This window comes from Podarcis filfolensis (genome assembly GCF_964270895.1).
Source record: "Podarcis filfolensis genome assembly, chromosome: 17".
Classification (NCBI taxonomy): Eukaryota; Metazoa; Chordata; class Lepidosauria; order Squamata; family Lacertidae; genus Podarcis; species Podarcis filfolensis.
In genome coordinates, this window is record NC_139621.1 from 31,358,855 (window position 1) to 31,376,275 (window position 17,421).

At 43.1% G+C, this 17,421-nt stretch overlaps 1 protein-coding gene across 3 annotated transcripts in view; it reads right to left on the reverse strand.

Moving 5' to 3' along the window:
* The window catches only part of GAK (cyclin G associated kinase), a 75,759-nt gene that overhangs the window by 54,037 nt on the left and 4,301 nt on the right, over positions 1–17,421 (reverse strand). For all 3 annotated transcript variants that reach the window (XM_083592872.1, XM_083592871.1, XM_083592870.1), the window contains exons 2-4: positions 6,118–6,179; positions 2,869–2,928; positions 2,275–2,389 (exon numbers count right to left, since the gene is read on the reverse strand). In XM_083592872.1, coding sequence (XP_083448998.1) covers positions 2,275–2,389; positions 2,869–2,928; positions 6,118–6,179 — 237 coding nt within the window. The remainder of the gene's footprint in view (positions 1–2,274; positions 2,390–2,868; positions 2,929–6,117; positions 6,180–17,421) is intronic.

A 17,421-nucleotide genomic window follows, 5' to 3' on the forward strand; every position in this document is an offset into this window, starting at 1 on the left:
GCCAGTCATTTCTACGTCAATTTAAAATGCCTTTCCCAATGTGGTTTTCAGTAAACAAGAAGGTTATGAGAGAGGGGTCAGGGGAGACCAATGCATGGATTGCTTCCATGTAAGGCACACAAGCGAACAATGGATATTCCTTTTTTTATTAAAAAAGGGGAGGGGGCCAACCACCTCCTAAAGGTAAAAGTAAAGGACCCCATGATGGTTAAGTCCAGTCAAGGGTGACTATGGGGTTGTAGTGCTCATCCCACTTTCAGGCCGAGGGAGCCGGCATTTGCCGACAGACAGCTTTCTGGGTCATGTGGCCAGCATGACTAAACGGCTTCTGGCACAACAGGATACTGTGACGAGTGCCAGAGCTCACAGAAACACCGTTGACCTTCCCGCCTATTTATCTACTTGCACTGGCATGCTTTCAAACTGCTAGGTTGGCAGGAGCTGGGACAGGGCAACGGGAGTTCACTCTTTTGCGAGGATTCGAACCGCTGACCTTCTGATCGGCAAGCCCAAGAGGCTCAGTGGTTTAGACCACAGCGTCACCTGCATCCAAACCACCTTGTGTTGCATGCTAGTGTCTGTATAAGAAGGCCAACGAGCAAGCTTCACTTTGTATATAGGGCAGTGAGCAGCTGGAGACCCAACATTAGGAAACACTGGTATAGGGGCTCTGCATAATCGGGACTCCTGGTTGTGTGGGTGCCATAGCTGTCAACTTACAGATTTGAAAATAAGGGACCAGCAGCCTCGAAAATAAGGGACCAGCAGCCTCGAAAATAAGGGATCAGCAGCCAAAATAAGGGATTTTCCGGGCACAGGTATGTTCGCCTTCTGAGCCCCTCCGAGCCAAAGGTAGAAAGCCCAGCCAGAAGCCAAACGAAGCCTCAAGCGGTGGTTCCCACAGCGCAGCAACCCGGCAAAGGGGATGCAGCAAGGAAAACCACCGTCACCTCTCCGCTGGGAAGCGCTGAACAAAAGCGAGTCCCCAGGCAACGCGGCCGATTTGATCAGCACAAGGCATGCAAGCTCCACCCCCCAGTCGTTCTTAGACTCCTTATTGGGTGAGCAACGCAGCCAAGCAACACAGTTGGAGCCTCCCTCCTCCCTGGTCAGCAGGGAGGGAAGGAGAAGAGCTGCTTCTTTTGAAACCCAGGAAATTTAAGAGGCATTATCAATAAGGGACAGCAGCGGGACACGGCGCTAGGATAAGGGAGTTTCCCGCCAAATAAGGGACGGTTGACAGCTTTGGTTGGTGCCTAGCTCAGAAGGAGCGCCTGTAAATGAGGGGGAGCGCACAACTTGGCTTTAGACAAACACATGCAACACATGGTTGTTAAAAAAGAAGACCTGACATCAGGCACAGGGCAAATGCAGAGCTGGGGGGCTGGGGCTGTACTCTAAGAACCCCCAGTATAGAACTACATATCCATAGATGCGAGAGTGACTTGCGAAGTAGCTTGCCGGGTTGGGAAGAGCCGCTGTGCTAGCTTCCAGGCAGGTGGGTCACAGTTGCTTTACCAAGATGTGATGTGGCCCAGATGTCAGCGCAGTGTGAACGCACCAGAAAGAGCGCTGCATTGGCTCTGCCAGTGCATCTGCACTGCACCAACCGTCCTGCCCCTCTCCCTCCCGGGAAGCAACAACTGGAAGGTCCAGCTTCCGGGAAGCTAGCGTAGCGTCTCCACCCTACCTGGTGGACAAGATCTGTGACACTGGCTGTAAGCGGCAACCCCTTGTGACAAGAAAACCGCCTTAACCTGATTTAATAGATAGAACAGGGGGCAGCAGAAGGGGAGAAGCAACAACTCAATGGAAAACAAAGTGGGAAATCAACAAAATCAAGAGAAAAGACAAAATTGTATCTTGATTGTGTATGTTAAAAATGTTGAAACTTGGTAAAATATAATTGAAAAAGAAAACAGCCTTATTTTACTGGACATGAGCCCAGTAGCCATAGCAAGGAGTTCCATGAAGGAATAGAGTGCTCCATCCCTTCTCAGCATCCAGCATCAAAACCAAAGTAGGCTGCCAGGAGGCACAGAAATGTGTCTGGTATAGAAAGAGACCTGAGGTCTCTTCTTCCTCCTCTGCCAAGACCCCAGCTGGCCACTAGAAGTTTTTGCTGACTATGTAAAATTGGTCAGCTTATCTACAAAGCTAGAAGGATGTTTTGACCAGCCTCACCACAGTCATCTCTGAAGGAAGGACCGGCTTGGCTGAACTGCTAGATTAGTCCACCAAACAATAAAGAGCCCACATAAATTATCATTTTACCTCTGCAAAGCTCGGTTAGCAGAAGGAACTCCCCTTGTCCAGTATCAGATTCCTCTTTTCCAATCGATGCAGCAGAGCAGAACTGGACAACGTTCGGGTGACCAGATAGCTTTTTCTAGAGGATTTCATCTGTTAAAGTTTCAAAGATTGCTAGATTTGGAACACATCTTTTGCAGCCAGGTTATACAATAAAGAACAGCTCGTTTCCTTGAGAGATTACAGTCCCAAATCCATTGGAATTCCCAGCTTTCTCTGGAGGCAGGGAGCGTGCGGGCAAATCTACTGCTACAGAAACATTTCCAACGATGTTTTAAGAAATAAGAACAGGTCACACAGCACATTGTTTTTTATAGTGCCTATGTGAATTGGGAAAATTAAGGCAAGCCAAAATTTTAATCTGTATGCCTTCACTTAAGGTGTCAGAAGAAATCCTGGTGCCACAAACCAAAAGAAGGAAATTCCAACTATGGAATTTCTGCACTACCACAGATATGATCCCTTAGACAACCTGTGACAACCAAAGACGGATATGCATAACTGTATAATTAAGGACTGCTTTACCCAAAGTGTTTCAGGTTGTCTCTAAAAGGATACCATAAAACAAACTTCTTGAATGATGGCTTTGTTCTTTTCTTCTTCATTAGATAATAATCTCTGTCAGGAAATAAAGATGTTATAGAAATGTAAAATTGTTAACAAGGCATTATGCTTTTTATGAATGGATTCCAAATATTGTTGCATTTATCCATACACAATCTGTGTCGAAAAGCGATCTGTTCATGTGTTGCTAGAGTTGCCGTATCTTCTATCCATTGATCACAGAGAGACATGGCGTTATCTTTCCAATAAATTAATATCAGTCTTTTTTATGACAGCATATATTCTTATGCTTTATATAATGAAAGAGACATTTCACAGCCCACACACGAATATCAGGGACAGCCTGCCTTGCCATCGTCAACATCCATTGTGAAGCACTGGTGACAAGAAGCATGGCAGCACCAGAGACCCATCACTTAAAGTTCAAATTATGTTACCATTATGAAGTCACTTGCAAGAATAGTTCCAACATTTTGGGGGGAGAGGATCTTAGCCCAGTATAACAGTCTCCCTCAACATAACGCTCTCCAAATTTTGTCAGATCACGACTCCCATCAGACACCAGCTGCATGGCCAATGGGAGTTGTAGTCCAACAATGTACCAAGGGCATGAGGAATGTCATTTTGCATGGAAACACCTTTCAGATTTCTGCAATTCCACATGCTTGTGGTTTTGCTTGTGACCTAAAACCTTGTGCAAGCTTAGTGCCTAGTGCAAATTCCCGGGAATCTTAATTTTCACTTGGAAAGTTGCAGATTGTTACGGTTAACGACCAACTGTTGAACACATGCAAGTAACCTCTATAAGCACACTGTTTCAGAAGGCAAAGCTTAAGCACCCAGTGCTATTTGTAATCATTTCTCCTTCACAGAGAAAAAAGGGCATACACACATACACTCATGAGCACACGTGGGTTGGAGGCTTGACACATTTACACCCATTTCTCTCCCTCTGGTGCAGCACCATTATGAGAAGGTCTTGGAGATCCTTCTAGAGTCTCTACAACCTTCTTATAATGACACCAGAGTCTGTTTTACAAGTTAAGAAGAGGGCTTTCCTTCACACCTCCCCAATTTTGGGCCACCAGAAGTTTGCTACCTACCCGTTATGGAGAAATATGGCTACAAATGTCAGCATGATATGGTGTCCCGTCCCACATTCAACTTCTGACTCAGCCATGACATTCTGTGGGTGCCCTTGGACAAGTCACTGCTGCTCAGATTGATCTACTTTACAGGTCCGTTATGAAACCAAAATATCACTCAGAGCCCCTTAGAGGAAGAAAGGCTTGTATGTTTTAAGAAATGTAACTAATATTATGTTTTCAACAAATCTACTCTGGGGCAGAAGTATCCCAGGCCGAAGGAACACCAGTCTCATGGTAATAGCTAACTCGTAAGTTGCTCTGACACATTCACTAATGACAACTTTAGTCCTGGGGAGGGTGCAGGCTAAGGTTTCATAGCTTATTTATTCTTTAAGTGTTTGCGTAGCATTGATGACACTATACCCCAGAACTATCCAAATGCACACCTCTAAGTATTTCATTGTTCAACGCTCTGGAAGCATCTGGTGCAAGTTAAAGGGCTTGCAATTCATATATATCAAAAAAGCAATAAGCAAAAGCCTGAAACAAAGGTTTAACACTGAAAGCTATTCTAGGTTGTTCTGAAACAAAAGCCAATTGGAAAAAAGGGACACCATTATCCTCCTGCTATTGTTCCAGATGAGTTTGCAAAACCATTCAAATCTCGAATGGCAAGATCCCAATGATTCTCTACAGTAGCGATGCACTAGAAAGGAAGGTGGCCTACAGAGACACCGTGAAGCAGGAATGCCGGCATTTGGCAAAGCAATAGTTTACTTCTCAGATGCAGCAAGAAAGTATATGAGCTACTAAATTGCAGCAAAGGTCAGCCACTTAGGGCGAAGGATGCACTGCCCCCAAACTTCAGTCTGCCCTCAGCTAACCCCCACTGTCTGCCTTATTAGTTATGAACAGTCCAGGCGACGGCAAAGCCTGTCATCTTCCTCTTCCTTAGTCTCAGTGTGGCCCTTGTGTAACTTAACAAAGAGAAGGATGAGGAAGAAACTAGACTTAATTGGCTCTGCCCGTCACTGGCTTTGGCACCACCTACTGTTAGCCTCCTACTTTACTAATTGTACAAATCATCACCACAAACATCGCCTCCGTACATGCCCTTAAAAGGTAAAGGTTGCGGTGCCCATCTTGCTTTACAGGCCGAGGGAGCCGGCGTTTGTCCACAGATAATTTTTCCGGGTCATGTGACCAGCATGACTAAGCTGCTTCTGGCGCAACGGAACACCAAAACCAGAGCAGCGCTCAGAAATGCTTCCCGCCGGAGCAGTACCTATTTATCTGCTTGCACTTTTTTGCATGCTTTCAAACTGCTAGGTGGGCAGGAGCAGGGAGCAAGCAATGGGAGCTCACCCCATCACGGGGATTCAAACCGCCAACCTTCTGATCGGCAAGCCCAAGAGGTTCAGTGGTTTAGACCACAGCACCACCCACGTCCCGTACATGCCAGTAGAATTAAAACAACAACACATACAGAGAGAGGGAGGTGCTTCCTTCCAACTAGGACATACAGTGATACCTTGGTTCTCAAACGCCTTGGAACCCAAACAACTTGGAACCGAAACACAGCAAACCCGGAAGTAAGTGTTCCAGTTTGTGAACTTTTTTCGGAAGCCAAATGTGCTCCAATTTGAGTGTTACGCTTCCAATTTGAGTGCCACGCTTTTGTTTTGAGTGTTACACTGAGGTCTGTCTGTTTTTGGTATTTATTTTGCATTTTTGTTTTTGCGGCTCCTTTCGTTTTGTTTTTGTGACTGTGTGGAACCCACTTCAGCTACTGACTGATTGATTGATTGTGTGACTGAAGTACATTGTTTATTGCTCTCATTTTATGGATCAATGGTCTCGTTAGATAGTAAAACTCACGTTAAATTGCTGTTTTAGGTGTTGTTTTTAAAAGTCTGGAACGGATTAATCCATTTTGCATTACTTTCTATGAGAAAGCGTGCCTTGGTTTTGGAACACTTTGGTTTTGGAACAGACTTCTGGAATGGATTAAGTTTGAGAACCAAGGTACCATTGTACATGGCTTCTGAATGGATTCACTATAAGCTACAGGTATTTTCACGTTTGCTGCCTTACTGTTAACCATGTCAACAATGTAAAGACATGCGTTGAGTCCCAAGAAACTGAGGATATTTACCTTTAAAGCATAATCTTTGCCACTTCCAACATCCTGAGCTTCATATACAAAAGCAAAGCCACCTAAGGAGAGAGAGAAAAAGAGAGATGGTGGTGAAACTTAAATGTTTCTAGTAAATTAACGGCAATTTAACACAAGCACCGAGTGATCGCCCAGGAGAGGAAGTAAGATACACTGTGCCAGAAGGGGCTTCAACACGTTAAAGATGACACCTTTAATTCAAGACAAGCAACACAAACGCACCAGCATTAAAGCTTGTATTGTTCATACCTAGTAACTGAATTAAAGAGGAACCAGCAGGAGAGTACAGATTCAGCAGGAGAGTACAGACTCCAACAGATTTGTGTTGTGTGTTTTTTGCATTTACATCCCACCTTTTTCCTTAAAAGAGCTCAAGGTAGTGTACATGGTTCCCCCCCCCCCATTTAATCCCCAAAGCAACCCTAGGCTGAGAGGCAGTTAGCTTCATAGCCAACTGGGGATTTGAACTCTGGTCTCCCAAGGTGCTAGTCCAACACTCTAACCCCAGCACCACACTGGATGTCAGAAAGGAAAAACAGCCTAAACGCTGCATTGCTTATATTAACACTGCAGGATACCTCTGGAATCGGAAGATTATAAAGACCTGAAGAAATGTCATATATTTCAAAAAATAAGGATAGAAGCTGTAGAGATGTATGTACGTACGTGTGTGTGTGTGTGTGTGTCTCACGAGAGTGTGTGTGTATCTCAGAGTTTATAGACCAGGAAAGTCGACAAATCACAATTAATATGAATTCATTTAGGCTCATAATATAACTGTACCAAGGGAGATATTGTGGTTTATTAAGGTGGATGTTTAAGTATGCAATCCAAATTCGCTCACAGATTACAGTAGATATAATATACAGTCGTACCTTGGATCTCGAACGGCTTAGTTGCCAAACGTTTCAGCTCCTGAACAATCGAAACCCGGAAGTGAGTGTTCCGGTCTTTGAACGCTTTTTTGGAAGCCAAATGTCGGATGGGGCTTCCGTGGCTTCCGATTGGCTGCAAGAGCTTCCTGCAGCCAATCAGAAGCCGAGCTTTGGTTTCCAAACGTTTTGAAAGTCAAACTGACTTCCAGAACGGATTCTGTTCGACTTCCAAGGTACGACTGTACTTGTATTGCTCTGCTCTTCTTTTACACTATATGTTATAGTCTTGGAACATTTCTAACAACAACAACAACAACAACACATAAGTTACTGCTGAGCCATGATTCTTTGCCCCTGCTTTGAAGCATGAATAATCAGCCAGTGGCTTAGTTGGCAGCATCAGCAAGTGTGCAAGACCTCCTGCCTGCATCTCCCTCTTGCATTGCAGGCAATACCGGTGGCAAAGCGTGGGGGAGGTACAAGGTGGTTGCCCCAGGCACAATGTTCTTAGGGGCGCAAAATTTCAACACCCATTGCTGCCTCAATAAAGCTGTGCACTTCCATCGCTGGGCTCCACTGAAAACGGCTTCTCCCTGCGAACCAGGAAGTGACCTCTCCAGACAACGGAACAGCTCTTCATTTCTTATTTATATGGCTGTGATCTCCTGGGTGACGCAGACAGTTAGGCAGTTGAATGTGCATGTGTAGTCCGTCCATTTCCCTCCCACCCCACTCCGCATGGCCCCGGGCACTGGCAACCCACGCTATGCCACTGGCCAATACTAAAGGGTCCCTGGGAATGCATATACACTGCAGCACACACCAGAGTGTCGAGCTTCTCTTCGAGCTAGAGCTCGATTTGTGGCATGCTAACAAAAACCTTAAGTGGGACTATTTTAAAACTGAATGCTGACAACCGGCCCTTTAAAAGCACATCACTCACAGACCAGGGAGGCTATGATTTGAGAAAGGATTCAAGAACACGATTAACTGGGCCCAGGTATTGTAATTTGCTATCATAAGCACATGATTTGTACTCTCAGGCTGCTGAGTGGGTGATTGCAAAACACGAGCTCTGAACAGAAATACGTTCCCTGTTAACAGGAAACACTCCCTGGCTGAGTCATAGGTACAACTAAGTCACAGTCAAAAGTTTCTTTGCAAAATTGCATCTTATTCCTGAATCACAGTGCTGCTTCATTTGCAATTCCAGCAGTCTCTTCCTGGAATCCTGGTGTGTTTTAGACTGGTTTATTGTGCACCAACACAAAACACAAATAAAGAAAGTTTCAAACTCTCACAGATGGCACAGTCTTCAACTAGATTTTGTTAATTGTTTTCAGGCAATTACTGAAGACCTTGCTGCAGTCAACTTAAACTGTGGTGGCCAAATTTTTTAGTTTACTGTTGTCTTAACATTTGCTTAACATATTGTTTTAGTGCCTGATTCTTTTATCTTCTATAACTTAAGAATTTTTAGAAATTTATTTTGCTTTTCTCTAGGGTCTGTCTCAGGGTACCTCAATGTACCTTATGTTTGTTTATTTATTTATTTTGTAGAAATGTGTGCTTCACGGCGATACCAGACCTGGTTAGGACAAAACCCAAATATTATGTAGAATATATGTTATCTCATGATCTATGTCCTCTGTTTGTTAAAGCTTGCTCGCAGTTTGGCTGGCGTTTCAAGAGATCAGGGGCAAAAACCCTACAAAAAAATTCAAGGCCTGAAGTCCCTAATGCCTCAGGAGCACAGGAAGTCCGGGCCTGGAAATAAATCAAAAACCTGCCACATCACAACAATAAATAACTTAAGGCCGGAAGAAGGAAGAAAGATGTGTTCTCTTGATACTTCCACTGCCTTAAGAAATATAACTGTGATATATATATATATATATATACACACACACATATATAGGAGTGGGGTTTTGCTAAGCATTAAATTCCCATAAATGGAACAGAAGAACGACTATGTTGAATTAATTGTAAAAGATGGCTTGAATTAATAGTGAAAATGTGCGGGGGTTATTATTGTCTGAAATCTTACAAGGTCCATCTGACGTCAACTCCCCGCCAACACCATTTTAGCTAAAACAGGCCCCACTTCAACCTTCTAGAAACAATAGTTCAGAGACTGGCACAAAAGTTAAACAGGCTTTCCCTGTCCACCACGCAAAGCCAGTTTGAAATCCATATCGTGATCTCAGTTTCATAATTTCTGACCTGGCAATATATCACAAATCATGATTTGTGTTTGTGGGCTAAGCAGGGTGGGTTTGATTTAAATCAAATCCATTTTTTTTTTACCCCTTGTAATCTTCCACGTTTCCGGTATATAATTTAGAATTAAATTCACTTCCCCTCAATTTTTATTACTCTTGCTATATATATCCTCACCTCGCACCAAAATGATCTTATCATCGGACAGTTAATCATCATATGTACTAAGTTCACATTTTTACTCCCATATCTCCTGCAGTTGTCTGAATTTGTTATTTTCTTCTGGTAGAGTTTTGCTGGAGTCCAGTGGACTCTGAATATTATTTTCTGCTGAATAAGAGGAGGAACTAGGTTTCAACCAGACAGAACATCCTCTGGAGAAGACCTCACAAAACAAAGGTCCTATGACTACGAATGTGAGCATCTTACATCCACCGTCCGAAATCAACAACTTCAATCCTAAAAAAAGCATAACAACTTTGGTCGGCCCTCACACATGTTCACTTCATCAAATCTGGCCCTCTTTGAAAAAAGTTTGGGCACCCCTGTCCTCAGGCTGTGCTCACAATACACCTTCAAAGCACAATTTTGCCCTCAAAGAATTCTGGGCACTGGAGTTAAAGGGTTGCTGGGATTTCTAATGCCATTTGGCATAAACCAGCTAAACCACCGCCTTACAAAGACAGTGCCAAAACTTGCATTTAAAAGAGTGCACAAACCTGGCACAAATAGCCTCAAAAAATGTAGCTCTGTGACATTCTCACACCAACGCAAAACCGAGGAAGAGCCCGTATCACTCTCTCATACAAAGGAACACTGGGAATTGTACTGAACAGCCAGGGTTTTAAAGCCGTCAAATAAATAAATCAGGACAGAAAGTCGATAGCAATGGTGTTCCTTAATCAGGCTAATATAACAACTCTAGATTTAAAACTAAAGAATCCAAGCTAACTTTGGATTTGGTTTATGAGGTGTTCTAGTGACATGGTTTTCAGGTTTAATACACACATAATTTTGGCTCAAGGAGTAAGGCAGCTTGCAGTCCAAGACAGGACTAGAATGATTCCTAAAAATATGACCTTTTCGTTGCATTACTGATCAGCATGCAGAAGAGGTGTGGAGAGAGTCTCTACCAAAAATTGGGCATCCTTGATTCATGCATCAACAAAAATAGACACTCCATGTGTGTGTATCCATCAACTCACAGGTTTTTTCACATCACAAATATGTTTCTCAGGTGAATCTGCCTATAGAAGCTGTTATGCAGGAGAACTGCCTTCAGAGAGTTATAATTTATAACCATGGTATTAAACTAAGGGTTTGTTCTCAGCTAACCATGGTTTGTTTGGAGTAAAACAAACCATGCTCTCCAGTTTGGATGTAACACCTAAATTGTTGCCCCCATTGGTTAACAGGAAGGAGTTAAAAAGCAGGAATGATCCTGGCATTCACAGGAACTGGAACTAAGAATAAACTTAAGACCTTTACGTAGCTATTAATGCAATGGACAAGGGCAAGAACCTAACAAAACCGAGTACATTTGTATGCATTTATGGTTTAGCATCCAGGCACCAAGCCAAAAACACAGAAAACTAGATTGTTGCAAGGTTACAGAAGCAAGGAAAATGTAGTCACAATAATCAATTCAACACCATTTCCATAAAGTAACAGAATGCAAGCTCTCTCTCAGAAGAGTTATAAAAATGAATGAGATGAAACTGTTACCCATCTTAAGACTTGAAAACAGATGTGAGAAAGAAGCTCTCTAGTTTAAAAGTGTCCCCTTGTGTCTAGCTAAAATCCAGAGACTTGTAAGATCTGGGCATAAATTATTTCTCAGGGAGCAAAACCTCTCTACGCATCTAAATCTAAACACCCACTGTTGGCATTTCCCCCCTTGTATCTGAGAAATTATAATTTCACTCCTTGAGACACCTTAAAATAAAATGCCAAAATCCTGAGAATGAACACAGGATTATTTACTGCCCTGGAACTTCCAAGGCTGCTGATCATTAAATGGGAATGTTAACCACATGCAAGTGTTCCTCCCGTTCTCATACAAAGCCCTTAAACAATTCGTGCCAAAAGATACTGAAAGTTGTCTTGTGTTCAGAAGTACTACTGTTCCATTCCATACAAAAGCTCTAAAGCTTTAAGCCGGCCAATTTGACAAGACTGCAGCGAGCTTTATAATTGACTCCTCTGCTTAAGACTGTCTTGCAGCTTGGTATTTTTATACGCCCTCCATAAAAACCACCCTTGCGAATGGCTGAGCAGTTTAATAGTTTTTGTTTATCTTCCATTTCACTACCTGCCCTGCAAAAAGGAAAGCAGGCAGCTAAGAATTAGTTAGATCAGAAGCTACTTAAACCTACTATTGTGTATCTTCCCAGGAATTTGGAGAAGTGTATGGGTGGGTGGGAGAATTTATTTATATTTTTCAAAACAATACAAATTATTCTCACGGAAAAAAAGAAGCTGCTTGAACAGCTCAGAACAGCTCGGAGGTTACTTCATACATATCCTTAAACCCACTCACTGAACAGCATTGTTTTAATGGCTTCTTCTCTGCATTTTATGTCATCACCACAAGACAAATTTTCTGGTCTCCTAATGTTCACATAAACAGATTGCAATGGTTTGTGAGGACAGTGTTAGAAACTCCTAATGTAGAAACTACATTATTCCTCACTGTTATTCAAAGGCACTTCAGATTCCAACATTTTTTTAGTATGCCAAGAAGCTTAAAACCGAAGAATGTGGAGATATAAAGAGGCTTAGGTAAAACAGTTTAAACTAATACTTCTTATTCAAGCAAGCGTTCAAGTTCGGTCTAATGCAACAAGCCAACACCAAGAACACTGCAATGTGGGGTCTATGCTATTTAAATTATTGTGCCGGCAACTTCCTCCCCAATGAATAATTCCAGTTCCTTTCCCAAGTACGTACTGGGCTGGGATGCAGTTACACAAAGATTCATATTGCTATTGTAAAGATTCTCTATTGTAGAGAAAGCATCACAGTTCAAAGATTCTAGGGTCCGTAAAAGAAGCCATATACAGTGGTACCTCAGGTTGCAGATGCTTCGGGTTACAGACGCTTCAGGTTACAGACTCTGCCAACCCTGAAATAGTACCTTGGGTTAAGAACTTTGCTTCAGGATGAGAACAGAAATCGTGTGACGACGGCGCAGCGGCAGCAGGAGGCCCCATTAGCTAAAGTGGTGCTTCAGGTTAAGAGCAGACCTCCGGAACGAATTAAGTTCTTAACCCGAGGTACCACTGTAGTGTACAAATTTCAAAAAGTCCCAGACATACACAAATCCAAGACAACTGTTTCAAAAAAAGACACTTTACCCCCATTCTGCAGAGACTGAGGGCTTTTGTCAACTTTAAGTGCTCCTGGATGGTTAGCGCAATCTGAATTCTCTACTTCATATAATGCTAGAATTTGGGACCTCCCATTAAAAAAAAAAAAGAACGTTGTGAATATTTGCTGATCCTAAACCTATTTTACACAAGTTGTAATTAGCTAGTGGAAATTATAGCCACAATATTTGCCATTGGCGCAGAATTAAATTTTCAATAAAAAATATGTTTTAAAAATTATACAAATTCACAGAGTCAAGCCTGTGACAGACATATCCACCATGACTGCTAATTGGGGGCTATAGGATGAGAAATGTGTAGCTCTGGACATGAGAGGCAGTTGAATCATCAACAGTGGATAGCAACTGCCCCATTTGTGAGCTTCCCAAAAGCATCTGGCTGCAAATCACTGCAAACTTGATGCTTCAATGGACTTTGACAGGCAGAAAAGGAGGGTTCTCCAGCACTTGCTAATAAACCAAAGATTCCAGAGGGCATATTAAGGTCTAGATTTCTATGGCACACTGGCTTGCTATTGCAATCCACTCTGCTGTGTCTTCCATTGCAGTTCCTTGACATCTTATACATCACCGGAAGGATGAAATGCACTATCATTTAGGCATACTTCACTAATTGCTGTGTTCCTGGCACACCTTACTGTCCTAGTCACATCCTTTGAAGCCTGGCCCACTAGGGCATTTGCATATCAAGAATCAATTCCCTCCTCCTGGACAGAGCCTTAAAAAATTCTCTGCCAGTCAACTTTCTGCCTTTCCTCTTTTAAGATTGAGAAAATATCCACTTGCAATGTAAACACCAGGTACTTGGTAAAGCTTCAGGATTTCTGAGATAATGAGCAACCAAAGTTCTTAGAACTTCGAAAAATTACTAGATTCTGATAGCAGCAGTCAGATCTATGTTTGTAAAAGCATAACCACATTAAAGACTCATCTGTGTGTTTGGGGAGTGTTACACCACTTTAATGATAATATTTTTTTCTTCAAAGAATCTTGGGAATTTGTGATGGAAACGCTTGAAGGAGGACTCGAAGCAGAGATAAGTTTAATGTTACAGCCTAAGTGCAGGGAAAACATTTGGTCCTATGATCTTCAGATGAAGGGTGGAATAATGATGATAATAATAATAATAATAATAATAATAATAATAATAATAATAATAATAATAGATAGAAAGTGCCAAACTCCCATCAGCCCCAGACAACAGGGCCAATGATCAGGGATGGTGGGAGTTGAGATTTGTATTTCAGGAACATCTGAAAAGCTAAAGGTCTCCAACCTCTGTTATAGCCTTTGCTTCCTGCTCAGTTCAATGCCCTTTTCTACCAATTTCCTCCTCTAAATTTTTGTCCATATCTTTCCAAGACTTTGTTGTTGTTGTTTAGTCGTTTAGTCGTGTCCGACTCTTCGTGACCCCATGGACCAGAGCACACCAGGCACTCCTGTCTTCCACTGCCTCCCACAGTTTGGTCAATCTCATGCTGGTAGCTTCGAGAACACTGTCCAACCATCTCATCCTCTGTCGTCCCCTTCTCCTTGTGCCCTCCATCTTTCCCAACATCAGGGTCTTTTCCAGACCCTGGAAAAGAGTCTTCTCTTCTCATGAGGTGGCCAAAGCGTTGGAGCCTCAGCTTCAGGATCTGTCCTTCCAGTGAGCACTCAGGGCTGATTTCCTTAAGAATGGATAGGTTTGATCTTCTTGCAGTCCATGGGACTCTCAAGAGTCTCCTCCAACACCATAATTCAAAAGCATCAATTCTTCGGCTATCAGCCTTCTTTATGGTCCAGCTCTCACTTCCATACATCACTACTGGGAAAACCATAGCTTTAACTATACGGAACTTTGTTGGCAAGGTGATGTCTCTGCTTCCCCCCCCCCCCAAGACTTAGTGGAAGGCAATTACAGCTACATGAAAGCATCAACATTTCATAGGCCTTACCTAAAAGATCTGGAGATGGAAAGCGGCAATAACTTCTTACTGATGAGCAAGCCAAACAGCTTGACACAAATTGCGAGTCAGAGATATAGCAGACCACAGATACTTCTTAGGAACCCCAACACACTGGTCTCAATGAACCCACATAGCTTGAGGGAATGTTTTAAAACACCACCCTGTCCACAATGCAGCTGTATCTAAAGACAAATGAACACAAGCACCCTTCTCGCTTCTGATTCCTCTCCTTTCTGTGACAGTCTTAATCGTGGTTAAAGAGTTACATCTGCATCAACCTGCATTACCAATGGTTAACTAACATTAACCAGCATTCCATGGTAACCACGGTTTGTCTAAGAGAATATGGCCATGGTCATCGTGGAGAAAGGGAAGGGGAATCTGAAAGCATAAGAGGGGCCTGGGAAGTAAAGAGACAAAACATGTGGCCAGCTCAAAGGATGGAGACCAGAAGCATTACATCTGTATTGTGCCTATATGAACTTTCCAAAATGAAACCCAATGATAACTACCACAGTAACTCACCATAAAGTTAGCAGGGGTGAGACTTTTTTATATTCTCCATTGCTGATTTTTAAAATGTCACCCTTTTATAAAATGTGCTGTCCGGGGACTGCCATCGGAACAGGGGAGGGGGACAGGGGAATACAGAGAGCCTCCGATGCTTCTGAGGAGCAGCTCCTCATCCAGCGGTGGGGAAATCCACACTTTCAGTGGAGCAGAAGGGGAAGGAGGTAGCCAAGCGAGGGGAGGGCTCGAAGATGCTATTGAGAGCCCAAGCACCTCATCTAGCCCGGCCAGCCAGGAAACAGACATGCCGTTTCCGTTTGCTCAGCTTGAACAGAGGGGTGAAACGAAAGGAGGGGAGGCGGAGATTTGGGGTGTCTAAGTTCTTATTTTGGGGGAGAAACCGGAAGGGGCCACTCCCGGAACCTGCAAGTTACTGAGACGGACATGAACTTTGGGGTTCTGCACTGTAAACAGTTTGAACCAATAAAACCTGTAAAAGACAGGTCAGAGTCCTGCCTCACGAGCAACTCACGAGCAACCACCACCAGCACCTGACATGTGCAAGCCCCTATTTCCAAGGAATATTTTAACATATGCTCTCCCCAGGGAAATTTGCCTGGCACCTTCATTATACACCTTTAGGCACCAGGCAAAAAGGTTCCTTTTTAACCAGTCCTTTGGTTGATCTGATTCACATCCTATGCCCTTTTAAAATGTATTGGGGGGGGGGCTATTAGGTTGTTGTTTAGTTTTTATTAAGTATTTTGTGGTTTTATGTCTTGATTTTATTCTGTGAACCACCCTGATTATAGAGCGGTATATAAATTCAATTAACAACAACAACAACAACAATAACAACAACAACAACAAATCAAACCAGAGACAATTCAGTTGGCGTGCTAGCTCTTGCATGAATTATAGAAGTTTTGTGGAAGGTTTTTTTAAAAAAACAACTCCATTTTTTTGCATTCTACTTTTTAAGATTTCCTAACTGCAATGTTAAGAGGATCGTGTCAGCTACTTCTCTAAATAAGCCATTTTCCAAATGGCAAGCATGATTATTCCTCTGGCTGCGATACTGGGATGGGGAGCAGCAGCTCAAACAGCTCTGCCAGAAGAAATAATGTCTTTCAGTCTTCTTATCTTGTCACGTCACATCTGGAAGAGTGACACTGACAAGCTGACATTCACACCCAACCTTTATGCTCATGACTCACCATTATTTCGATAACTTTAGCATGGCTCTACACCTGACACACAACAAAATCATAGAACCCTGGGCGTTTTCACTTTATACCACAGGTAGAGGAACCTAAATGCGGGAAGCGGGTGGCGCTGTGGGTAAAACCTCAGCGCCTAGGACTTGCCTATCGTATGGTCGGCAGTTCGAATCCCCGCAGCGGGGTGAGCTCCCGTCGTTCAGTCCCAGCTCCTGCCCACCTAGCAGTTCGAAAGCACCCTTAAGTGCAAGTAGATAAATAGGTACCGCTTTATAGCGGGAAGGTAAACGGCGTTTCCGTGTGCTGCGCTGGTGCTGGCTCGCCAGAGCAGCTTCGTCACGCTGGCCACGTGACCCGGAAGTGTCTTCGGACAGCGCTGGCCCCCGGCCTCTTAAGTGAGATGGGCGCGCAACCCCAGAGTCGGTCACGACTGGCCCATACGGGCAGGGGTACCTTAGAGGAACCTAAACACACATGTGAAGCTTCCTACATTCAATAAATTATTATATCAGAGACAGAGCTATCCTAAGCCTCTCTCCCTCGTGTGCTATCTTATTGGATGCAAGCAGTTTCTATGTGGGAGATCATTCAAACAGAATGTCAGAAAACTAAGACAGACCAAAACACTGCAAGAAATGTTGTGCTGCACCAGCCATATTCTGTATTTAATTCTTTATTAAAGAAAATCAGTGAGCTCTCAGCTAACCCTGTTCCTCCTCACAGTAACACCCTTCTTTTTCACTTATAGAAAGGAGGCCAACTGCCCACTTTTACAATAAATAAGCTGTACTGTAGGATGAGAGTACCATTTCACTCCATTGTCTATTTTTCACTCATCTACCTGCCACCCAACCTGTCACACTTGCTCAGACATATCTGCATAATTGCCTACAATCCCTAAAGTGATGCTATTGTTAAATGCAGACTTAACCTTCTATACAAAATGCAAAGAGAACTCTGCAAAATGGTATGATTCCCAACACATTTCAAAAAAATGCTTTATCACAGGGAAAGTGTCTACACTGCTTAATGCAAGGTGATCCTGAAATAAGATTTTTGCATTTGCTTTGGGGTGCCGCAATGCAACCGTTTGTTCCAAGCGTTTTTTTTATTAAGAAATG